This window comes from Drosophila persimilis, unplaced genomic scaffold (genome assembly GCF_003286085.1).
Source record: "Drosophila persimilis strain 14011-0111.01,24,50 unplaced genomic scaffold, DperRS2 tig00000520-arrow-pilon, whole genome shotgun sequence".
NCBI lineage: Eukaryota > Metazoa > Arthropoda > Insecta > Diptera > Drosophilidae > Drosophila > Drosophila persimilis.
This window is the reverse complement of record NW_020825317.1, coordinates 812,137-838,727: the sequence shown is the minus strand read 5'-3', so window position 1 is coordinate 838,727 and position 26,591 is coordinate 812,137. Positions and strand designations below refer to the sequence as shown.

The window sequence follows — 26,591 nt, the reverse complement described above, 5'->3', positions numbered from 1 at the left end:
ATACATATGTACATATGTACATGTGCAGCAGCAGTAGCTTTTAGAAAAATCTGAAAAAGCATCAAAGCCCCGAAGCTCCTTTCTCGTTTTCTCATGACTATGATTCGTAAATTTCCATTGGTCAAATGAATTCCTAAAAGCAATGAAATAGTAGAAATTTAGGGATAACCTAATATTTGAAAGAACCAACTTTAGTAGCGATAAAATTGAGAGTTGAAAATCAAGTAATCAGGTGCCCCCCATAAACATTCTGCAGATATGGCCCTTGTACATACATACATATGTATGTATGTATTAACAATCAAAAGTTCTGCTGTCTCTTATACTTGTGCTCCCACACTCAACTCAACTCAATTTTAGTCGGTATCGTTCGGTTCGGCATGGCACGTGTTTGAGCGGAACTCGGTGGCGGCCAAGTCACAACAGCGGAAACGAATCTGATTCATGCGACTCTTGGAACTCACTCTCGCATGCGCTGTCTCTCTGGCTATTTCTCTCACAGCACAGCACAGCACTCATATGTACATACATATGTATGTATGCATACGTACAGTATACGAGTGACACTTGCCGTGTTGTTTCTGCCAACGTGTATGTGGTGCGATTGTGTGTCCCACGCGTATCCAACAATCTCTTGGGACCACTGGAAGCTTTTGTCTCTCTCCTCCCTGCTCCAACGCAAGTGCCACCAGTTTTTGCCTGCTCACTTGCTCGTTCACTTTTTCGTTCGCTCGAACTCTCGCTGAGCTGAATCGGTCGGGACGTCGTATGCTCAATGAGCGCTTTTGCTGTTTTAATTTTTGCCTGAAATACATTTTGAGCTAATTTGGTATTTTTAGTTTTGTTTATACCGTCGCTTGTGTTGGTGTCATTTCGTAAGCGAAAGCTCGTTTAGCACGTATTTAAAAGAATTAAAATTAAAAACTGATTGGTGTAGGCGATATAAAAGAACAGGCGGAACGCTACCGCACGTACAAATACCAATGTAAATAGATATGTATGTATGTCATTGCAAAGTAAAAAAAATGTCTTCAGTGCGTGAAGTACGAGTTTAATTACTACCCAACTTCAACGGTTCGTCTATTGCTGGTCGTTTTTGATTCGGGTCGGACAGCTTAATGGTCGGGAATAGAACGACGCGTGGACATGTACCAGCCAACTTTCCAGCCATCAGTCGATCCGAGAAAAGAAAAGCTCAAGAAAATCATGCCTATATTTCCCTGATAAATCGCATACAAACCACTCAAAGCGTGTTCTGCCTTGCCGATCGGCGGGGTGCCTGCCAGGCAAACGAAATTTAGTTAAATTCGCAACACATCAAGGGCACATAGGGCAGAACGGTGGCGGGGCGACTGCGACGGCGGCGCGAGATGGAAAGCTATAATTGTATTGCATATGTTCTCGTGCATGTTGATGTGTCCGTCTTTGTTCGTGTGGATTTGTTCTAAGCCGTATTTTTTGATATTGTGCATACTGTTCCCGCGCGCCTCTTGGCACACTCATTTTTTTCTATTTTTTCCGTGTACTTATATGACAGTTTTTAAAGAAGTGCAAAATGGTTGCAGGTCGGCTACTGCCCAACTGTTGCACTCATCGCTTTTGCAATCCAAACGAAACCGAAATTAAACCAAACAAAATCTCCCCCAAAATAGTGTACTCCTTTTAACGATATGCTTCTACTGAATAATCATTTTATCAAATATGTACGTAGCTGTATGTAGCTGCTTTTCCCCTTCGATTTATATTCCATTCAATAGCATAGACATTACACGACGTTCGCGGAGAAATAATTAAATACAGATGTATGTATGTATGTAAATACACTTATAGATATGTAGTCAAGCTTCAAACGGGAAAGGAACAGACAGCGACACCTGTAATGTATGTGGGACTATTAGGATGACACCCACACCACAAGATACATATCTATATTGTATATTCATGTAAAATAATGCATGTGCACCTATACGTATTCGCAAAATGTGCAAACATATGTACATACATACAAATATAACGCATTGAAACATTTTCAAGAATTTTGCTGCTTTAGCACTGGAAACAACAGTAACAGCCAGAGAAGTTTTTCGTTGACATACAGTTAATTATTTTATATACATATGTACATCGGATACGTACTTATGTAGCACATAATACTGTGAAAAAATAGCATGAAAAATAGCCATGAAAACTTGCAAATCTTAATGTTATACATGATTTCCAAGTGGTATTAAATTACAAAAGCAACAAATCAAAACAAAAACAAGAGGCATAACAAGTGGCTTCACAGACAGTCGAACCTTTTTGTATACTGGTGATCTCGACATCGTAATCGCAATCGTAATCGTAATCGTCATCGTAGCCGCAGTCTGTGTCTCCAGCTTGCTACAAGCGTTAGTATAGGAGCGACAAGAACACAAGGAACTAATGAAATAACTAATTGAAAGGAGTCCATCCAAACTCGAAAAGTTCCCTCAAGAAGGGTTCATGAGATTCGGAGTCATTTTCACCAAGTCAGTGCGGTACGGCAGTGCCTACGCCGACGGCAAATGGTCAAAGCAAACGACAAAGTTTTGATTCTATGTGCTGGTTTTTGTCTGCCGCTGCCAACCCACGGTTTTGACTGTTCTACTATTTTACTTTTGTGCACGGCAGTAACTTTTGTGTTTCTTCATCGAAAGCGTAAAGTGATACAAAACAAATACAAAGAAGAATCAAGGTACTGGTAGATGCGACAACGACCTTGGATTGAAAGCCGACGCCAATGAAGGTTTTTAGTGAAAATTCATGTAATGTGTAATCAATTAATTGAGTAAATCCGCCTGAATACTTACTCAGTTAAATGAAAGCGGCGTCAAGAGCCATATGGGTCTCAACATAAGCTGGAAAAACTAAAATTGCAATAAAATCCAGAAATTGAATCCACTTAATTGAATCCACGCCAACATCATGGACTGTGATTACTCAAAATTCTTGTACAAAAGTAAGTTCAAATAATAATATATAATATCACATGTACATACATATGTATACCTTTCCCGCGCCCAGAGGAAGTTGCGAGAAAGTCATCCTGTCCTATCCTGTTCCATCTGGACTCGCAGAGCCAGAGATACACTGCACAGCCTCTCTCACAAAAGATGGAGCTTGACCTGCGCTTGCTCGGAACTGAGCACACCGCATGACGGCAACGCCGATGAGTCATGGGCGGACAAGCATAGCATATCGAAGCGGCTGGCCGCAGATATCTTTTTATTTGTAAACTGGTTTTGCAATCTGTCTATTTTTTATGCCTAAATATTTTTTAAATCCAAGACTTAAAGATTATAGAGATACATTAGATAAATGGTGGAAGTGAATGTGTGTAACACAGGGCCTTCCCTTCGACCCATATAGCATACATATGTATATTGTATATGTACTATGTATATATATTCTTGATCAGCATCAAAAGCCGAGTCGATAAAGCTACATTGTATGTCTGTCTCTCCGTGTGTCCGTCCGTCTAGTTTGATGCCAAGTTCTCAAAGACTCTTGCTATATCACACTGAATTAAGTTTTTTCCAAATTTTGCCACGCCCACTATCGCCCCCACAACGAACGAAAATATGTGGCATACACAATTTTGAAGATACGACAAACCAAAATCGCAAAATCGTAGAGAATGCCCATATCTAGCCGAATCTGGGTCAGATCGGATTATTATTAGCCAGATGAAACAAATCAATTTTTAGTGGTTACACTCTTCGTCATGAATGTGTGAGCCTTTTGGCGGAGGGAAGCCATACTGACTGAGTATCGGGTATAAATGTAGAGTCGTGGCCGTAGCTGCGACTCGCAACGTTCCCCCGCATTTTTATACCCGATACTCAAAAGAGTATTGGGGTATATTAGGTTTGTGGGAAAATTGGATGTGTGTAACGCACCCTTACCTTATCCTATAAAGTATATACATATGTATGCATATTAGTGATCAGCATCAAGAGCCATATAGCTATGTCTGTTCGTCCCTCCGTCCGTCCGTACGTCCGTACGTCCGTCCGTCCGTCCGTCCGTCCGCCCGTCTTGTTTGATGTCTAGGTCTCAAAGACTATAAGAGCTAGAGCAACCAAATTTTGTACACCGACTCCTGTCTGGAGTTACAAGTGTATTTCAAAATTACTCCTCGCCCCTTCCGCCCCCACAATGGACGAAAATCTGTGGCATCCACAATTTTGAAGATACGATAAAACTGAAAACTATAGAACACCTACGGCTATTTTACTATTATTTTATTTTATGTATTTATTATTTTGCTATGTAAAGTTTGAAATTGTTTTGGAAATTCTCCATCCTCCACTGTTCAGCTTATTCATTTTTAATTGGGAGGTATATATCTTTCTAGTATATTTATGTATTAAAACAGCCAGAGTTCCTAATCTTTACAATTCTGGGTAAAGCTGGATATTTTTTCATCTCTGGGAATAGAAGGGGAATTCGAAAAAAAAAAACATTAAACAAACTTCATATGAGAATGCATCTCACAAGTTACCGAATTACATGCACACATTCGCGTACAAACATACTATACTATATACTATATATAAAAAATACTAAACATATTCTCTAGCTATACAATTCTCCACGACCCTACTTCGAACCATATAGCCCGACTTTTTAATTGCATAGTTACATTCACATGTAAGCACAAGAATACATATGTACATATTGTACATCTGTATGAGTATCCCACCACGGCGCTAGGTTGATTAATCCATATCACTTTGTTACCTAATTTATAAAATTTAAATTTTTTTTAAATTTAGTTTGATATAATTTACTTGAAATACAATTGTTTTTAAATCGTTTTCTTAGATTGGCCCTAACTTAAATTGGTGTTGCAGTGTTTGTTTATGTTCAGAAACTATATCCACGTACACACTAGAAACTAGAACAAAACGTGACATCAACTTCTTTGATTTGAATGACACGGAGTTCGGATCACTTTTGACTGTTTGGGCTAGGAATATGAGTGGCTTCCCACCACTTCCGTCTTGTCAATCTATTCGCGTTCTACTACAGAAGTTTGATAATCGGACAGCTGGTGCCGGATCAGGATCAGGATAGTTAGGTTTGTTTTATAAAACCCCGATCCAGTCAAGTACAAGATGACACTTAGACGTGTCCAAGTAACTTATTTCGTTGTTAGTCCATGTCCAAATGGTTGTTGGCTTCAAAATATTTTATTGATCATACATACATAAAAAAAAACAAAAATTTAAATTGAAAAAAAAAATAAATACGTAGTAGTACATAGTACTTAGCCATTCCCTCTAAACTTTCCAGCATACCATGCATGTACCAGTCAATAGAAACCGTTTTCCATAAAAAAACTTTTGTCCCGATAATATTTTCTAAATTAATCTAAATTTAAAATAGTTAAATAATTTAACCAATAGACATATTATTTGATTAACTTTGAACTTAAAGCCTATAAACATTAGGAAAAGTTCACTTTTATGGCAGCTTTAAAGTCATATTTTCCTTTAGTATCATCTTCTATAGGGGGTCCAATAAATTTTATTTAATTATTGTTCTTTATGATTAAGATCTTTTTAAAATTGTTGAAATGTGTGAAATGTTTTTTTTTTCACAGGGTTAGCTTTAAATAAATCGGCTATCAAAACAAGGAAATATTCATTTAAAAATAGCACAGCCCCACAAAATAAAAAGATTCGTGCGCGGCCGACCAGAGTATCAAATCCGTATGTATTTTGGGGCCCTGAACACTAAACCAAGGTCAGATTTGCTCCCTCACGTCAGGTTTTTTTTTAACCTCAAAAAACCAATATGGTCGAAATATGGTAGCAACATATTTTAAAAATGCAACGCATTTGCTTGAAGCTCGTTTAAAATGAATCTTTTTGGCAGGTATTTTTCAGAAGTTTTCTTAGTTTCTTGGGGTTTTCACATTTTCTTCGTAAGGGCACATTTATTCAACGTCGTTTAAACATTTTTTAAATCTTTGGATAAACGGCTAATATGCAGCCGTTTGACCAACCCTCCAAAAATCACATTCTACCGTTACAACATTTGATTATAATACTAATACTATTATTAAATCTATCAGTCTGGTTTCGACTATGTTTATTTGTAAATACAGGAGGCAAAACAGAAGCGTATATATACATACATAGATACATATATATATATATATATATATATATATATATATGTATGTATGCGAAGTAAATATATACATATGCACACACGTACATATGTGCATGTATGTATGTATTATTGATAAGGCTAATATTGAATTTCATGTCCATGTCCGAGCTTCAAAATGTTTCAAAATTTCATATTCGAAATGCTGCAAACGGTCCTTCTTTCATAAGTCAGTATGTATATGATACTGTACGGCAATAACTGGATTATTGGTGATTGGTCAGTTGGAAAGAGGATGGACGGAGTGCAGGGTAATATTTTGTAAGTTACATAAATCAGAAGATTGTAAATAAACAGACAGGAACGAAGTGTCGACTCCCAACGTCACGAGTGCTTTCTTTTCTGCTATTATACCCACGAAGCTAAAAATACAAAATCACCAAATTTGGATGGTTAAAATTTAAAGCAATCAATTTGAACATAAACGCAGCCCAATTTAAAAAAAGAGTGGAAACGTTGTGAGTCCCTGCCGCGGCCGCGACTCTACTTTTACAACCGATACTCAGTCAGTACAGCTCCCCTCCGCCAGAGGTCGCGCATAATGCACGACAAAGTGTGTGTGAGAGACTCCATCTATAATAATATAAATATATAATATAATAAAACTGTGTATATCACAGATTTTCGTCCTTTGGAGGGAGCGGAAGGGGGCACTTGGAACTCCACGCAGGAGTCTGGTTTTTCTAGCTCTTCTAGAATCTGAGCACTAGGCGTCAAACAAGACAGACGGACAAACGGACAGACGGACGGACGAACGGACGGACGGATGGACGGACTGACGGACGGACAGACGGTTATTGATGCTGGGCGTTACACACATCCACTTTCCACACAATTCGAATATATAATATCGACGGATGTCTGGAGAAAGAGTGGAATTCGGTAAATTTATTCAGAAAATTCCCGCTTAAGAGAGTAATGAGTAACTTTATGAACAAAGAAGAAGGTGCTTTGAATGCGTCAAACAAAACCAGTCGAAACCTTTGATTTGACCCATACGTGCATCGACTCTTAGATACCCGCTGTTCGGTTTCACTGGCGATTCGACTTGTTTTTTTGTTTGTTTATCTAGTATATACTATGATTTTTATTATTTTTGCTTCTGTGGATGCCAGATATCTGTTAGGATTCGAGGAGGGGTTAGGGTGGTTCAAAATTTTGAAAAAAAACTTGATTCAATGTGATGCCACAGAAATTTTCATACAAAATCCGGTTGCTCTAGCTCTCATACTCGTAGTGATGCTGATCAAGAATATATACATAGGGAGTCTTCATGGGGTCTGAAGTGCTTCCTTCATGGTGTTGTAACATATAAATCTCATTGAATATTAATAAGTACCCCTGCGCTGTGCTGCTTGGGTACCGAGTATGCAAATAGCTTGAGCTTGTTAATGTAGAAAAATTCATAAGGATGTTAAATACGAACAATAGCTGGCAAAATAATCTGTCGGGAAACAAGCTATGGTGATAACAAAATGTATGTTTGGAAGAAAGTCCCATCTTCAAATCAGATATAACTAAATAACCTGTAAAACCAGTTGTATTTCAGTAAAATATATTAAAGCAGGATTACTTGATCAAGATTCCAAGCAGAGACCCAAAAGCTGGTATCGTTAAGCTTCCATACTTATACTAAAAGATATGTTTAGGTCCTTGCGCTCCTTTTAGTTTCTGAAGATATCTCAACTAATCATCCCAACAATTTGTCTCAAAATCTAGTCTGTGCGAGTGTACTCTTAAGTTCTTAAGCTGCCATATGGAACAATGGATATGCGAGGGTATCTGACGCTGCGGCCCCCAAAACAAGTCGGAGCTTGTTGATATTTTTTTTTTGTTTTTCTGTGAGCAACGATGGTATATATTTTGTTTGTTGCAGATTTGGTGTTGCCAAAGACAAAAAGCTTTTAATTTAACACAAACGCGGTCCCGTCCATACGGACTACGGTGGCGGTGCAGAAAATGGAAAGACGACGGCAACCTTCTCAAGCTCTTAGTTCTTTCGTCGGGTCAGAGATAAGATGTTCAATACAAAAATTTTCAAAAGAAAAATGTAGAAGAGCACACTTTGAGCACCGACGTTTTTATACCCTTGCAGCACCACGACTACAATACGAATACAAGGGTTTTTGTTTTCACATACATTCAGTAAGTGGTAGATGGCGTTGACAACAATTTTTGGTCTTCTATAACAACATGTACATTTACATACATATGTACATACTTACATACATACATGCTTATGTATATCAACTTGTAGCTACGCTACAAACGTCTGAACAAAACTAAAATGCCCTATAAGGGTATAAGGAGACACAATTATCGCAGCCCTTGCCTGCGAGCTTCCGTTCCTGGGGATGGGGCCCCGTCCCACTTTGGTTTGTACTTTGCGGCTGCAGTCTCATGGATATGCATAGAGTGCAAATGGATGATGCATGGGGATGAAGGGGACAGGCAGACAGACGAATGAATTTTTTGCAGCAGTTGTTGCTAAATAAGAAATTCTTTATCCCATACCAAAGGAGATAGGAGCTGGGAGATGGGACTGAGAGAATCAGCGGTAACGGCAAAGGCAAAGGCAAAGGCAAAAGCAGAAGCGGCAACAGCAGAAGCGTACCGGGAACCAAAATAAAAGCGCAATGCATACAAGGAGCGCACACGAGAGTAAAAGAGTACTACAACGTGACATTCCGCACATTATTTTCTGTGCCCAAGAAAACATTAAAAAATATTTGTGCGAGTTTCGTGTGCAGAAAGAAACAACTTTGGATGGGAAGAATCCTTTTTAAAAGTTTTTGTTGTTTTGCCGTTTCTGCCGGTGGCACTGCTGTTCCCATACTCCATTCCGCTTGTTGTTGTGTATAGCTCGTGGAAAAAGAAGAACAGCATGGAAAAATATGCAACTTTAATTAATTTTTGGACAATTTTTTTTTTGTAATAAAGAGACAAATCAAGGTCTCCAGTGATCATTTCTTGCAGTGGCAACGCCTTGGCAGAGCCCAGGACGGTAATTCCTGCACTGCCCTTACCCTCATTTCACCGAATGACCGAATGGCGCAATATTTTGCTCACTCCGATAGGGGCAGGGGCGTCACTGGACGAGGAAGATTGTGTGACAGAGAGCGAGATCGTGGCAGGGAAGTCAGCCAGGGGAAATTGTTTTCCTCATATTGACACAAATTTTGTACACACATATGTACATATGTACATATCTATTGATGCCGATCAAGAATATATTTTGATACGTACATATATACATACATATGTAAGTACATATGTACATATGTATTTATGCACTCTTTGGAGTGGAAACGCTTCCATCAGGCTGTTACAAATCTAATACATACATATGTATATGTATGTATGAACATACATATGTTTGTACCACTGTGCTCTTTAGAAGCGGGTATAAAAACGGCAAGACAGTTACTGAACGAGAGTAATAAGTTGCCGACAGACTCCGTCGGGGAAGACACTCTAAGCGGTCGCATGGACATGGCCATGGGGATGAACAGCCGGATGAAAACGGAGAAGGCTGTGGAGGAAAGGGGCATGGGGGAGCCGACGAAAAGTCCCAGACAGTGGTAGTGGTGGTGGAAACGGCAACGGGATAAGAAGGGAGGCACAACGCTTTGGGTACGCTCTGTGGAGCAAAAATAGCCAAACCCAACATGGCGGATGTTGCATGGAATTTATTTTTACTTTAAAGTAAAGAATTTTTGGAATTCCTAAACGTTGAAAAATGTTGAAAACGACAAAACAAAGTACACACATATGTACGTGCATAACATACATACATGCATATGTACATATTCGTGTATATAAAAATACCCACGCAGAGTGTGAGTAAATACTCTAAAGACACAAAAAAAGAAGGAGCGCTTGGGACAGTATAAGGGCAACTAAATTCATAGATATAAATACAGCTATGGATACGTGAAGCGTAAAACAACTGACATCACAGTATTTAAAACAGTTCTAAAGAATCAGTAATACGAAACAGGTAACAGCTCGACTCGAGATTTGTACTATGTATGTACATATGTCCATTTGTATGTACATACATATGTACATATGTATGTATTTCGGAAATGAGAAGAAGGCCCTTACTGAAAGCATGTTTGTACGTACATACATATATGTACATACATACGTGCGTGAATATACTAATGCACATACACATACACATACACATACACAGATCTCCTTTGCGCAGCGTTAGTTTAAGAGCTTCATCGAGAGTCATCATGTCAGTTGGTAATCGTACGGTGTCCTCTTTAGGGGAAGTGCGGTTGATGAAAATAGTAGTTCCAATGATTACGGAGTCAAATCGGGGTCCATTTGGTTATAGTCTATTCCAAGCTTAGTGTTAAAATTAAATTTTTATTTTAACAAATACACATACTCGTATGGTATGAAATTCTCATGTCACTGTGTTTGTGCTTGAACACCGGCTACACTGATTTTTATGAAATTTTTGCAGGAACAATATCCAAATATCCCATTCGAAATGTAAACATAATCACCACTTCCGCCCCCACAAAGGGCGAAAATCTGTGGCATCCACAAATTCAAAGATACGAAAAAACTAAAAACGCACAATCGTAGAGGATGACTATATCTTCTAGAGTGCAAAATCTGAACCAGATCATATAATTATTATAGCCAGAATCAAGAAAACAATTTCATTCTTTTTAGCTCTGTCTCTCTTTAACACACAGGTTTCATGGTCTTTTTTGCCAATTGCAAAATATGAGTTCCAGGATGTCAGAACCTATAAGAGCCAGAGCAACCAAATTTGGTATCCACACACCTGTGATATCGGACCTCGACCGTTTTGTGTCAAAATTTCGACACACCCCCTTCCGCCCCGCAAAAGACGAAAATCTGAGGCATCAACAACTCTCAGAGACTATTAAGGCTAGAGTAACCAAATTTGGTACACACACTCCTGTTAGATCTCACTATAAAACGTATATCTCCGAATTTCGCCCCACCCCCTTCCGCCCCCACAAAGGACGAAAATCTGTTGCATCCACAATATTGTAGATTCGAGAAAACTAAAAACACAGAATCATAGATAACGACCATATCTATCAGATTGCTGAATCTGGATAAGATCGGATCATTTTTGTAGCCAAAAGCAAGAAATCAATTTGCACTGGCTACGCAGCGCCCGACGTCACGCTCAGACTGATTTTCTGTCTCTCTCGCACGCACTCTTTGTCGTTTCGTTTAATATTAGCGCCGTCTGCCGGAGGAGAGCCATACTGACTTAGTATCGGGTATAACTGTAGAGTTGCGGTGTCCGCAGCAACTCACAACGTTCCCCCTCGGTTTTATTTGTTTTTAATGGAATTTCGAAGTTTAATCTTTGCCCGAATAAAATATAAATATAAATATAGATGTATGTATGGTTTAGAATTTGCACTGGGCATTATCGTTGAAAGTTAATTATTTTATAGTTATGGAAATTTTTACGGGCTGTACAATTTCTGCATGCAAGTTCAGAATAAATTTACCAAAAATCCTGTAGCAAAAGCTGCAAAAGCAACAATTTGGTGGATAGAAGCCATACTGACTGAGTATCGGGTATAAACGTAGAGTCGGGGTCGGAGCCGTAAATCGACAAATCTGAGATTTGTCTGTTTCGTAAGACATTGCAGTATATCGTCGGAATTGTTTAGTTGGGAATGTGGAATGCCACTATAGGCCCGCCATTAGTTATAGGAATAAAAGGTTATCTCACCTTTCACCCAATACCTGGTCAACTTCCAAGAATAATGGCGGCAAAGAAGTCGATCTCAGCGCGATTATTCCAAATTTTATTCCGAGAGAGTGCAGTTTCTTTAAATCGGTTGACAGAACTACAAGGATGAGGTACTCTACTATCTACCATCTCACAAAAGGTTGGAATTCGTTGGAATTTGATTGCAGCCCCCCAATTTGCAGTCCATTACACTAGGCAACAAAATTGAAATTTTTATTTACGCTTCAAGCCAAACTGAATTTTTCAGCTAGATTTGGGGCTTGAAATTTTTTTTTAACTATTTAATTTTTTTTATTTTTTAACAAATTATTTCTTGGTCTATTATTTTGTTCTTTGATAAGGTATCGTTTGTACAAATCTGTGGGATAAACGGCTAGAGTGCAGCTGTTTGATCTTTTAATGCCGCAACATGCCGTTAGATACATCTTTGTTTGCGTACGTGGCAGAAAACAAAACAAAACAAAAACGATGTGGTGGGGATTTTGTGAGTTGCTGCTGCGACCGCAACTCTGCAAGAGAGACAAAAAATCAGTCAGAACGTTTCGACGAGCGCTGCGTAGCCATTGCAAATTGATTTATTACGTTTGGCTATAATAATAATCCGATCTGACTCGGATTCGGCAAGATTCGGCAATCTGGTAGATATGACCATTCTCTTTGATTGTGCGTTTTTAATTTTCTCCTACATATCTTCAAAATTGTGCTTGCCACAGATTTTCGTGTTTTGTGTGAGCGGAAGGGGGTGGGGCGATATTTTGAAACACTCTTGTAGCAGTGAGCTCTCTACAGTGAGCAAAAATAAATACACTTGAAACAGTGAGCTCTGCAGTGAAAAATTACAAATAGTTTTGTAACAGTGAGAGCTCTACAGTCTCAGGTTTAATAGTCTCTGAGATCTGTGGATGCCACAGATTTTCGTCCTTTGCGGCGGCGGAAGGGGGTGTGGCGAAATTTTGAAACAAACTCGTCAAAGTCCGATATCACTGGAGTGTAGATCAAAATGTTGGTTGCTCTAGCTTTTATAGTCTCTAAGATCTAGGCGCTAATGTTTTGTGCTAAGCAAAGCCGGTTATGATACGTGTATGTTATAGAGAGACAGGGCGAGAAAAAATGAAATTGTTTTCAGATTCTGCAGTCTAGAAGATATAATCATTTTCTACGATTCTACGATTGAACTCACATTTTGCAATAGGCAAAGCCGACCATGAAACAATAAAATTGTTTTCTTGATTCTGGCTATAATAATTATACGATTTCGTTCAGAATTTGCATTCCAGAAGATATTGTCATCCTCTACGATTCTGCGTTTTCTGTTTTCTCGGATCTTTGAAATTGTGGATGCCACAGATTTACGCTCTTTGTGGGGGTAATACTTGTAATAGTAACGTATCACAGAAGTGACGGACAGGCGGACAGACGGACGGACGGACGGACAGACAGACAGACAGGGCTCAATCAACTCGGCTATTGATGCTGATGAAGAATATACATACATACATATATACTTTATGGGGTCACAACAACTAACAGCAAATTGATGCTCGACTCGAGACTGAATGAAGAAGTAGAAGTAGAAAAGAGAATGCCCGTGGTCGAAGCTGGTGAACGCTTTCGGGCTCCCGAATCCGTGACTCGAACCGAGGCACAGTGGTTGAGACGACAAATCTAGCAGGAAAAAACCTTATTTGTGAAAAACGGCATTTCGAACACGGATTTTTTTTTCACTTTTCGTTACAAAGCTCGAACTCTAACGCATTTTGAAGAAAAGAAAAATGCTATCTGTATTGTCTGAGGTATGTACTATCGAATAGTACAATTATTTGTATTATTTATTTATAATACAATTATATTTAGCTTTAGAAATAGTCTTACATAGTTATATCTTGTCCTGCACTTAAAGGAAACATAGACTAAACAAATGTGTTCCCGCTTAAGAAACCTATTTTGGTAACTGTCGTTATTTAAAGTAAATGTAGGAAATAGCAAGAGGTTCGAAAAAAAAAGAATTGATGCTGGTAAAAAATAGAAAAATATAGAGTTTACTTTTGCAACTTCAAAGGGTATCTTAATATCTTGTTTGGTTTACTTGACTGGCTTCAATTAAAATTGTACCAAACAAATTTTGTATTTTTTATTTTAAATATTTTTGAAAATCTTTCTGTGAAACCTTAGGGAGCTATAGGTTTTCTCCGGCTAGATTGGTCATTTCACCCACTGTGCGAGTCTTGGTCCTGAGAATATAAAAATAACACATGTATGTACATATGTACATGACGTGTGCGTGCGAGGCTGATCAATGCTGGACTCGAGTTACGCATATGTATGTACATGTAAGGGCTGTTTTTGTTTGTGTTGGACTGCTGCCGACTTATGTAAAAACAAAACCCGCCCCACGCTGGCTTACATATGTACATATGTATGTATGTATATTGTTAATACCTTTATTTGTTTATTTAGTACCTTTACCTTTTTATTGTAACTCGTTGACCGCAATCGCCACCGTCGCCATGTCGCCATGTCGCCATGGCACAGTGGTCTAGAATACCTACATACATACATATGTACATATGTACATACATACGTCGTACATACAACTATTGTACGATCACTAGTTCAGCTTAGCTACCGGCTGCGACCGGGCAAGAGCTTTGGCGATTGCCAAAAACTGCAACATCAACGGTAGCGGCAACTGCATGCTGGCGCTTTTACGGTGGCAATTGTGCAATCCGTGCCACCGTAACATACGTTTTTGCTCGCTCATGTGCGCATTTGTTACTTTACACAATCATGTGCTGAATTTTCTTTTATTATGCACTTGCAGGGTAGTATGTAGTATAAATTTGTTGAAATGTACTTGTTGCTCAAATCGAAGCTTCTCCGATGCAATAAAGTATTTACATATGTATTTACTCATGCCATGGGTATCAGCAGCCGAATAAATGAGCAGAATCCTTTGTAATGAACCGCCACATCTTATAGCGATCCTATATTTGATCCTGATTTGAATTATTACACTACAATTTGAATATATGGCGTGGGCTTCGTTCGAAAAGCGTTTGGCCCAGAGACTTTTATTGGGACGGATGCTCCATTTGTTTCTTGCCATTTTTATACTCGGTACTCAAAGATTATATGGAGAGTTTAATATTAAATTCGTGTAGATGTATGTATGTATGTATGTACATACATACATACATATGTAACAGGCAGGAGAAAGCGTTTTCGACTCCATTAAGTACATCAATAGTCGAGTCGAAATAGCCTTGTCCGTCTTTTTTAGCGCCTAGATCTTACAGTTTATAGGAGATAGAGAAAGCAAATTTTGTATGCGCACTCCTTGGACTTCACCCTAAAGCAAGTGCGTCTCAAATTATTTCCCCGCCCTCTTTTGCGCCCTCAAAGATACGAGAAAACCGACTGTTCCGTATTATTCACAAAATTGTAGCACGGCTTCGAGAGCCTGCGACTGAATCGTACAAAACTAAAGAGTCATCAGAGTCATCCAGGGAAAGAAACGAACATCGATGAATCGTCTATGTTAACTGATACTTTGACTCTATAGGTTCTGCAACGTTTACTGTTTGTTTTATACTGTTTTTTAGCCGAGAGCCAATGTATAGGTTTGGTATAAATATAACAAAAATGTACTAATTTACAGGGCTAGTAGTTCTCTAAGTCAGCTCAAACCGTCAAATCCAATAGCTAAACCAAATTTATATACATACATACATATGTGACCTGAAGGTCTCTACCAAAGTCTGACGATTGATTATTATTCTGGCTAGAGAGGGTGGGGAATTTTGGTTGCTGATATGGAACGGTGAATACAGGCATTCTTTCCAGATGCAATATACACAATCAAAATTCCATTCTGTTCCATGGCTTTGGCCGTTTATTCGCAGACGCCGACAGACGCCGGATGGCAGTCACCCAGCTAGTCATTTAGCCAACCATTTCATCAGGCAGACGAGCAAATATTCGCCTCAGTGCGAGGGTGCGCCTGTTCACCCCCGGACTGCCCATCCTTCTGACATTCAGTATTTCCATTTAATACTTGCGCATTGTTTCCCCAAAAGCAGAGAGAAATATAACACTATGCAACACCACATTTGCGCTGTGAATCGAACCTACTTTTGTTTTGTAGAATTCCCAATTCTTTGAATGAATTCTTGAATGTTTTGAAAATGATTAATCCTATTTTTGTATTCAAGGTGTGGTGTATTTAAAAAAAAATTTCAAAACCTGCTATTTTTTGCACTGATTTTTTTTAGAGGTTGTGCTTGTTTTTCACATAACTCAAGTATCTTACATCTGGTTGTACTGAACGTTACAGTTCTTAAAAGCTGATAAATACAGCACTCCAACCCAAGCACTTTGTAGCTTAAGCTTGTCTGGGAAATATAAAGCTTTCAAATTGAATATTGATAATTTGTTGAGGATACTTTTTGAAAATTTGCTTTAAGAAGACACCAAACTTTGAAAAAAAAATCATTAACTATCTTTAAAGGCACAAATCTATCAGATAAAGTTAGTTTGGTTCACAGCGGAACAAAATTAGATTTTGATGCCTAGTGTAATCAACCAAAAACTGAAAAAGCTGTTATTTACGTATAAAACCAGGTCCTCTGGCTGAAATCCATAGGTCGAATATCACAAATGTCATTGATGGCTTGGGCACTATTTTATCGATGATCATCATCCTTTAAGCAGAGACCGTCGAGATGACCATTCCATCTAGTACCCCGCGTACAAGACGGAGTCGACCGATGGTCAGCTCACTCCATCAGGCGTGTGCCGTGCTTTTGGGGGTTGCTTCTTTGATATTTGAATTCAGTTGGATTTTCAGTGGGGACAATTCAAGTGTGGAGTGCATTTGGCGCAATCTTTTGCGCTTATGCATACCCAACACCCAACGCCCCACCAGCGAAATGGGAGACCTTTGGCCCTTTCTTTGTTCTTTATTTGAATTTAAATGGCTACTGAAAATTCGGGTACAGAGAATGTAGAATGTGGTGGCAACTGCATCAGCAGTTGCAGCTCCATGTGGTTTTCGTGCTATGAGCGACATGTGTACATACATGGTAGCTAACAATTGCAGCTAAAGCCTAAAATTGTATGGGACCTGACTGTCCGGACTGTCCGGACTGTCCGGACTGTCCACTGGACAGAAGCCCTTCTCCCTCTGGCTGGTGGAGAGTTCATTTCTTGAGCTAGAGTGAAGCTCTTATCGTATGTGAATGCAATGGCAAAACAATATTTAAATAGGTTTCTCTTCTTAAGATATCTTATTCAAGTTCCAAATGTATGTAAGCTACCAAAGTAAAAACGTATGTACATTTTCCTAAAAATTGAAACTTAAAAAGTATGCAAAGAAGTTCTATCGGCCTTGAAAACTGTGTAGCTGGGGAAATATAATATAAGGCTTGAAATTCAAAAATTAAGTCTAATGGCAATCTTTTCGAGTGCACTACAGCTTGGCGATTACCTACTCTTCGTTTTTATTATAAGCTATTCAGTTTCATTTAAAACAATGGGTAAAACTGGTGGTGGCCACTCATCAAAATTAACGAAAGTTTCGGGTTTGGTTTCTATATATCCTTCGAACATCTTTTGATACATTTCATTAGAAACGACTTTTCCGTCACGATCCTTTTTCCGAGCAAAGTCAGAACTATGTACGTACATATGTTTTGTACATAAAGACGGTAACTAGGAGTAAAGACGGATTGGCCGGTAATCACCAAGCAATTTAAGGGCCAATGGATTTAGATCCGCCCATTGTCGCTCTATTATCATTTTAAGTCGCTTCAGTTGCACTGTCTTCCGTTCTTTAAATTTTTGGCAGAGTATACCACAAAGGTTCTCAATGGGTTTCGTGTCCGAACTTAATGCTGACCGGTTCAATAAAGAGATTTTTCTGCCTGCAAAGAAGCTTTGGGTCCATCAGTACGCAGTATATTTTAGCCGCCAAAGATCTTGCCACCAAACCCTTTTAATTCAGTGTCCATAATATCAACATCAGCTTTTTTATTTATTCTGTTTGACATGAAGCATATAGGGGTAATAGTAATGGAGAAATGCTTAAGGAACCAATTGTTATTTAAAGCTTTGAATGTTTGTTATCTTGTAACTTGAAGACCCATATGATCATATAATGTACATATATGTATATGAATATTTTGTATATGTTATATTTTATATGTATTTTTTCCTAACAAAATAATAACATGATATGGTAAGGCAGACATTGTCGTAACTTAAACTTAATACAAGTAATTCAGTGCTTATACCAATTAAATATTTTTGCAATATCTGTGATTTTCTGTCGCTTTGCCAGCACAATGTGCAGCCAGCTAGGCGGTTGCTTACAGATTTCTTCCTTTTCCGTGTATATTTATACCCGATACTCAAAATGAGTATTGGGGTATATTAGATTTGTGGTAAAAGTGGATGTGTGTAACGTCCAGAAGGAATCGTTTCCGACCCCATAAAGTATATATATTCTTGATCAGCATCAATAGCCGAGTCGATTGAGCTCTGCCTGTCTGTCTGTCCGTCCGTCCGTCCGTCCGTCTGTCCGTCTGTCCGTCCCTATCAGCGCCTAGTGCTCAAAGACTATAAGAGCTAGAGCAACGACGTTTTATATCCGGACTTCTGTGATATGTCACTGCTACAAGTATATTTCAAAACTTTGCCCCGCCCACTTCCACCCCCACAAAGGGCGAAAATCTGTGGCATCCACAAATTCAAAGATACGAGAAAACTAAAAACGCAGAATCGTAGAAGATGACTTTCTCTTCTAGAGTGCAAAATCTGAACCAGATCGTATAAATAATATAGCCAGCATTAAGAAAACAATTTCATTTTTTCTCGCCCTGTCTCTTTCTAACACACACGTAGCATAGCCGACTTTGCTTAGTGCAAAACATTAGCGCCTAGATCTCAGAGACTATAAAAGCTAGAGCAACCAAATTTTTGATCCATACTCCTGAGATATCGGACGTTGACGAGTTTGTTTCAAAATTTCGCCACACCCACTTCCGCCTTCCACTGATTTTCTGTCTCTCTCGCACGCACTCTGCACTCTGTCGTGTCGTTTAATATTAGCGGCGTCTCCTCCGGCAGACTGACTAAGTATCGGGTATAAATGTAGAGTTGTGGTCGCCGCAGCAACTCACAACGTCCCCCCTCGTTTTTTTTTTTTTTGTTATTACTTAAGATAGAAATAAGTCAGTTTAGCCAGTTAAGGATTATTTTGATTCCGTTGGTTAAATAATGAATAAATAAATGAATGAATGAACTGTTTAAAACTAATAAACCAAGTCAACCAACTGCGCACTTACATCCACCTTTAATTAAAAAAGGATCAGTATTGACGACTAAAGTTATTGCTACGTTAGCATTATTTATATTAAAATATAAATAAAATAAAAATACTAATAATGCACAGTATGTATGTATGTACATACATATGTACATATGTATGTAAGTCAATATTTAGTATAAAGGCCCCCTTAAAGCTAAGTTTATTTTTACATTCGATCGAAAATCGTTTGTATTCTTTGTTTTTAATACCCCTAGCCATGCAGTATACATACATACATATGTATACAGTATGCAGATGTGTCACTTCATACACCGACTTCTCGCAAACGAACTTCAACAAACTTTCAACGACGACTTGCATGTATTAGTGTTACACACACAATATTTTCTCACAAAAAATATGTGATTCAATGCTTTCTTCGTTTCAGGGTGAAATGTTTTTTTCTGTTTCTATTTTCTGTTGTGGTCCCAGCGTATTTTAATGTACATATGTATGGGTGCACACGCATTCTTACGTACTTTACGTGTGTTATAGTATTGCTGGCCGCTAGTATTTCAATTTTTTTTTTTTTTCGTTTTTCTTGCTGTTTCTGCAAAGTGCAAATTACTTTGTTATAAGTGATCAAATTTATTATTACACATATGTATATGTACACATGTAGTACATATGTACATATGTACATATACATATGTAACAAAATAATAAAATCAGGCGGTCTCTGGTTTTCACTTCCGCAAACAATTTTCCGATTTACTTTTGAAAACACATAAGTTGGTGCTCCCGTTTTCACAAAACGTAAGATTTTTCTGTTTTCAAAACATTTCGAAACATTTTCCCCGTCGAAATGAAAAGTAAAGGGCTTAATTGCAAAAGAAAAGAATATATACATATGTACATATATGGCTTATTGATGGATTAACATACATTTGACACCATAATCCGGGCAATATATTAATAAATAATTATTTTTAGCCCAACCTCAAATTGGGCTCTGAATTAATAGTTCACGGCAACAACACATTTCGTTTTCGTTTTCGAGCTAAGAGCCGATGCAGTCCGATTCGATTATCGTAACGTTGGCAAAAAATAAATTTTCGCGCCTCACAGCACAGATCGCGTTACAGAACAGCTACGTTAAGAAAGCTATTTCCCGCCACATTTAATTCAAAATGAAAGTGCAACAAATTCAATTTTTTAACCAATAGCAGTTTAATTTTTAATATACAATGTACATGTGGTTACTCACAGTACGGCGGACATGTTAAATACACAGGTGTTGCATCTCATATTTCTTAATCTTCTTAATCGCGCTGTTTCTGCAACCGTTTTGCTTCAAAATACAAAATTACAAAAATATAGGAATTTTTTATCATGCTGTATATTTACAAAGCAACCAGTTCAGCTGTTTTTGTACGTCAGAATCGATGACAAAGTAAACAAAATAAGCGAAAACCGGAGCCTGTCTGAATACCATACTTACTTACCATTCCTACTTACATACGCCCAGATGGACAATTATTATTCTAATGTGAAGTCATGTATGAAATATATTATGTATATTTACATACATGTGTACATATGTGCACCCGCGCATTATACTAGCTTATTCTAGATTAAACAAAATTAGAATCTAAAGCATATCCAAACTCCTGGGAGAGTATGCAGAAAGTTCGTTTGCGACATGCTCGCAAACATGAGACTTGTCTTCTTTAAACGACTTGATACAAAGGACCAAAGGACCAAAGGACCATCAAAGTACGATCGCATTCTTAAAGGCTTGAGAATCAAAAAGCTATATTGAAATAATGCAAAGGCATAGTAAATAACGAGTTGGAACCTTATACCGGATGTGCATACCCAGTACTCAGTCATTATATATGTACATGCATATGTACATATGTATAAGAGTGTATCAGAGGGTAATACAATACAATACAATACAATATACATACAATAAAAATGTTCCCCGACTGACTTTTAAAATATGGCATACGCGCCATCGGTTTTAAGTTAGATAACACAAGCTTCCACATTGCACTGTCCGCCATTGTTTGTGAGTCCGCTACAATCATTTTTCAATCGAAAAATATGGATAAGTGCTTGGAACATACATATGTACAAATGCATGCAGAACGTTTTTGATAAATGCACATACATACGTACATACATGTAGTATTTAATGACATATTCATCAAATCTACTGAGGTAGCAAAGAGCAAAGAGAATTATAACTTGTATAATACAAATTAATTCTCTTATTATGCTTTAATTAAAATTAATAAATTATAAAAACCTCTTATTTTGAATTTCGATTATGGAAACTGAAAATAAAGATCATAAATAAATATGTACAATTTCAATTTGTTTTTCTGAAGTTTTTCTGAATTTGATTAATTTAATTCAAAGTGTTTGATATATTGCCAACAAAATATAAGGGTTAGGTTAATGATATTAAATAAATGTTTGGATAAGTAATAAGCAAGGAACAAAAGTAACAGATGAAAAACTTTGCAAAAAGCTTAAGCCTAAAATGATTGCTAACTTACTAATTAAGGGTCTGGAACTTCAGCAAAACTAGTTAGCACTAGTGAGTGAAGTTCCCGCCTGCACTTGACTGTGCATTGAGAATGTCAACTTTATTGGGTTTCTCGTGCAACATTCGGGTTGAAAAATAGTAAGGGCGGAAAATAGTAGTAAATAGGAGATTGAAAACCATTAAGAACCGTATAAAATAGCGGGTAGGAAACTTAACTTATAAATAAGGAAATTATTTTTTAGAAATCTAGAATAACGATTATCAGGCTGGTCTTGTTTGTGTTGTCGACGGTTTTACTTATGTGTTCGGTGAAAACAAGCTTTTTATCCAGATTGAAACCCAGGTATTTAACCGAGCTTTCCCTTGATATTTTGCTATTGTCAATTTTCAGCTTGCAAATCGGTAGAGACGGTTGGGCTGCGCCATTTTTAGAAGAAGATTGCATTTTTTTCCAGTTGTTCGAGTTTGATTTCAGATCCATTTGGCAAAAAAAGATTTGCACTATAAATATTAAAATAAAAATTGAAGGTATTACTGGTTTAATCCCAAAACGCATTGTAGCTAAAACTGGTTAAGAATTATGGGTTAGAACTAATTGAACAATTTAAGCTCTCAGAGTGCATATGTTTTACCAAAGGAAAGATAGTGACGTGTAGATCACAGATATTATTATTATTTTGTTGTTAATTCAAGAAAATTAAATTTGTAATACATGTCTCTCCAGTTCCAGGACACTTTTTGGCAGAATAGTGGATGTAGCTGCTTTTTTTTATACACATTATACACAAGATAAACGAGGGGGAACGTTGTGAGTTGCTGCGGATACCGCAACTCTACAGTTATACCCGATACTAAGTCAGTATGGCTCTCCTCCGGCAGACGCCGCTAATATTAAACGACACGACAAAGAGTGCGTGCGAGAGAGACAGAAAATCAGGCTTGCGTTTTTGGTTTTATCGTATCTTTAAAAATGTGGATGCCACAGATTTTCGTCCTTTGTGGGGGCGGAAGTGGGCGGGGCGAAGTTTTGAAATATTTTTGTAGCAGTGACATATCACAGAAGTCTGGATCCAAAACATCGTTGCTCTAGCTCTTATATAGAAACGAAACAGAATAGTCTAAAACAATTATTTTGTTGTATAAGAGGATTAATGTAGGTTTGTATCGAGTATTTACACAATAAATTATATGTATTGGTGTTTTTTAGCTTGAACTAAGTACCGATCGAAGCGTGTGATTTTTCCATATGTTTGTTTAACATTATCACCCATAAATCACTTCAGATTTCCTTAAACAAAAACTCAGTTGACTTTTAAGAGAGACTTTGAAGAAAAACTTTTAACGAAAATCATCTTTTTATACCCGATACTCAAAATGAGTATTGGGGTATATTAGATTTGTGGTGAAAATGGATGTGTGTAACGTCCAGAAGGAATCGTTTCCGACCCCATAAAGTATATATATTCTTGATCAGCATCAATAGCCGAGTCGATTGAGCTCTGCCTGTCTGTCTGTCCGTCCGTCCGTCCGTCCGTCTGTCCGTCTGTCCGTCCCTATCAGCGCCTAGTGCTCAAAGACTATAAGAGCTAGAGCAACGACGTTTTATATCCGGACTTCTGTGATATGTCACTGCTACAAGTATATTTCAAAACTTTGCCCCGCCCACTTCCACCCCCACAAAGGGCGAAAATCTGTGGCATCCACAAATTCAAAGATACGAGAAAACTAAAAACGCAGAATCGTAGAAGATGACTTTCTCTTCTAGAGTGCAAAATCTGAACCAGATCGTATAAATAATATAGCCAGCATTAAGAAAACAATTTCATTTTTTCTCGCCCTGTCTCTTTCTAACACACACGTAGCATAGCCGACTTTGCTTAGCGCAAAACATTAGCGCCTAGATCTCAGAGACTATAAAAGCTAGAGCAACCAAATTTTTGATCCATACTCCTGAGATATCGGACGTTGACGAGTTTGTTTCAAAATTTCGCCACACCCCCTTCCGCCTCCGCAAAGGACGAAAATCTGGGGCAACCACAAATCTCAGAGACTATTAAGGCTAGAGTAACCAAATTTGGTATCCGAACTTCTGTTAGATCTCACTATAAAACGTATATCTAAGAATTTCGCCCCACCCCCTTCCGCCCCCAAAAAGAACGAGAATCTGTTGCATCCACAATATTGCAGATTCGAGAAAACTAAAAACGCAGAATCATAGAGATTGACCATATCTATCCAGTTGCTGAATTTGGATCAGATCGGATAATTTTTATAGCCGAAAAGAAAAAAAATAATACTCATTTTGAGTATCGGGTATAACAATTTTCAGTGGCTACGCAGCGCCCGACGTCACGCTCAGACTGATTTTCTGTCTCTCTCGCACGCACTCTTTGTCGTGACGTTTAATATTAGCGGCGTCTGCCGTAGGAGAGCCATATTGACCTAGTATCGGGTATAACTGTAGAGTTGCGGTGTCCGCAGCAACTCACAAAGTTCCCCCTCGTTTATAGATGAAAAATAGTTAGGGAAAACATTACTATAAAAATACCAAAAATGTTTTCTTTTGCTTATATTAATAGGTTTTGAGATCAAAGTTAATAAATGATATGCCAATTGGTTAAATTATCTGAAATTCAATCAATTTAGAACATAAAATCGGGACAAAAGTGTTTGGTTCACATTTTCACGGAAATTCCCATGTACGTTGAGATATGACGCCTCAAAATTTCGCATAAAAACAGACGGACAGGCGACTGACTACAGAAACCGAAACCATATGGACATGGCTATACAATTTATAAAAACCCCTTTCGATTTTTTTTTTTAAATGAAAAGAGAAAAATTACTTTCTCATAAGATTATTTAGAACAATGTTCAATGTTTTGAAATTGCAGCTAAAATAGTTGTAGTCAAAATAAACTCAGTGCTACATTTGTCCACGTCCAGCATGCGTTCGCGGAGCAGTTAATATTGCTTTTCGGTTCTTCCCAGTCAATTGGACTTATTTCCGCATTGCTCCTGTTTATTCTAAGTTCGTTTGTATGTATGTACATATGTATGTATGTGTGTACATATGTATGTACGTATTCGCTGTTTCAGGCACATTATCCATTTCAATGTACAGCTTATGTATTATGGCTTGGCGTTGAATAGGCACGTCGAGCACGCTTTCGTGCATGTCGCTCTCGACCGACGCCAACTATCTGACAAACTTCAAATTACTCAATTCTCTCATTCCCCCGCTTAAAAAGTAATTAGTTCATTCTTAATTGGCAAATTAAGTTCCCTAAAACTTGAAGAATGCCAGCCGCTGGCGATAAAGTTATTACTTTCGTATGCACACGTGCCAAAAAATCACAAAAATTCACGCCTTAAATTCACGTCTTATATACCTAAATTAATTAAATTGATATAAAATTAACACAGTCGAATGCCTCGACACTGATGGCTTACTTTTCAACACCCCCCAACCGTCACTGCGCTGTCTTAGTTAGGTTTGCAGGAGGGCGAGGGCAACGTTTATTAATGATTCTGAATTATTCGTGTTTTCGTATCTTTAAAATTGTGCATTTCAAATGGCACTGCCTGTCAGTCTGACAGGACTGTTTTCGATTTTTATACCCGATACTCAAAATGAGTATTGGGGTATATTAGATTTGTGGTAAAAGTGTATGTGTGTAACGTCCAGAAGGAATTGTTTCCGACCCCATAAAGTATATATATTCTTGATCAGCATCAATAGCCGAGTCGATTGAGCCCTGTCTGCCTGTCCGTCCGTCCGTCCGTCCGTCTGTCCGTCCCCTTCAGCGCCTAGTGTTCAAAGACTATAAGAGCTAGAGCAACGTTGTTTTGGATCCAGACTTCTGTGATATGTCACTGCTACAAGAATATTTCAAAACTTCGCCCCGCCCACGTCCGCCCCCACAAAGGGCGAGAATCTGTGGCATCCACAATTTTGACGATACGAGAAAACCAAAAACGCAGAATCGTAAAAGATGACTATATCTTCTAGAGTACAAGATCTGAACCAGATCGTATAATTATTATAGCCAGAATCAAGAAAACAATTTCATTCTTTCTCGCTCTGTCTCTCTCTAACACACAGGTTTCATGGTCGGTTTTGCCAATTGCAAAATATGAGTTCAAGGATCTCAGAACCTATAAGAGCCAGAGCAACCAATTTGGTATCCACACTCCTGTGATATCGGACCTTGACCATTTTGTGTCAAAATTTCGCCACACCCCCTTCCGCCCCCTCAAAGGACGAAAATCTGAGGCATCCACAAATCTCAGAAACTATTAAGGCTAGAGTAACCAAATTTGGTACACACACTCCTTTAAGATGTCACTATAAAACGTATATCTCAAAATTTCAAAGTTTAATATTAGCGGCGTCTGCCGGAGGAGAGCCATACTGACTTAGTATCGGGTATAAATGTAGAGTTGCGGTATCCGCAGCAACTCACAACGTTCCCCCTCGTTTGTTTTACGATTGGAATTGAAAATCTGAAACTGTTTTAAGTGGCCAAAATCAGTATTAATTATTCTGCGTAAGAAGTATTACCGTAACTTCACAATTTTGGATCCCAAAAGGTTTTTTAGGAGAAGGTGCCAGCCAGGAAACTTGTACATTTAATTAACATACCACTGTACTCTACGAGTACTACATATGTATGTACATAATTGCAAAGTGCGATGAAGCGCTAATAATCACTGATTTAGTGAGACTGAGATGCATGTAACACTCAGAAGGACCCATA

At 38.1% G+C, this 26,591-nt stretch overlaps 1 protein-coding gene across 2 annotated transcripts in view; it reads left to right on the top strand.

The window, feature by feature from the left end:
- Window positions 1-2,148: 2,148 nt before the first annotated feature.
- Window positions 2,149-26,591, top strand: part of LOC6603405 (protein scalloped) — a 73,427-nt gene continuing 48,984 nt past the window's right edge. Inside the window, exon 1 of one of the 2 annotated variants that reach the window (XM_026990030.1) lies at window positions 2,149-2,980. In XM_026990030.1, coding sequence (XP_026845831.1) covers window positions 2,947-2,980 — 34 coding nt within the window. In that variant the 5' untranslated portion in view covers window positions 2,149-2,946. The remainder of the gene's footprint in view (window positions 2,981-26,591) is intronic. The other variant, XM_026990036.1, reaches the window with a different exon arrangement.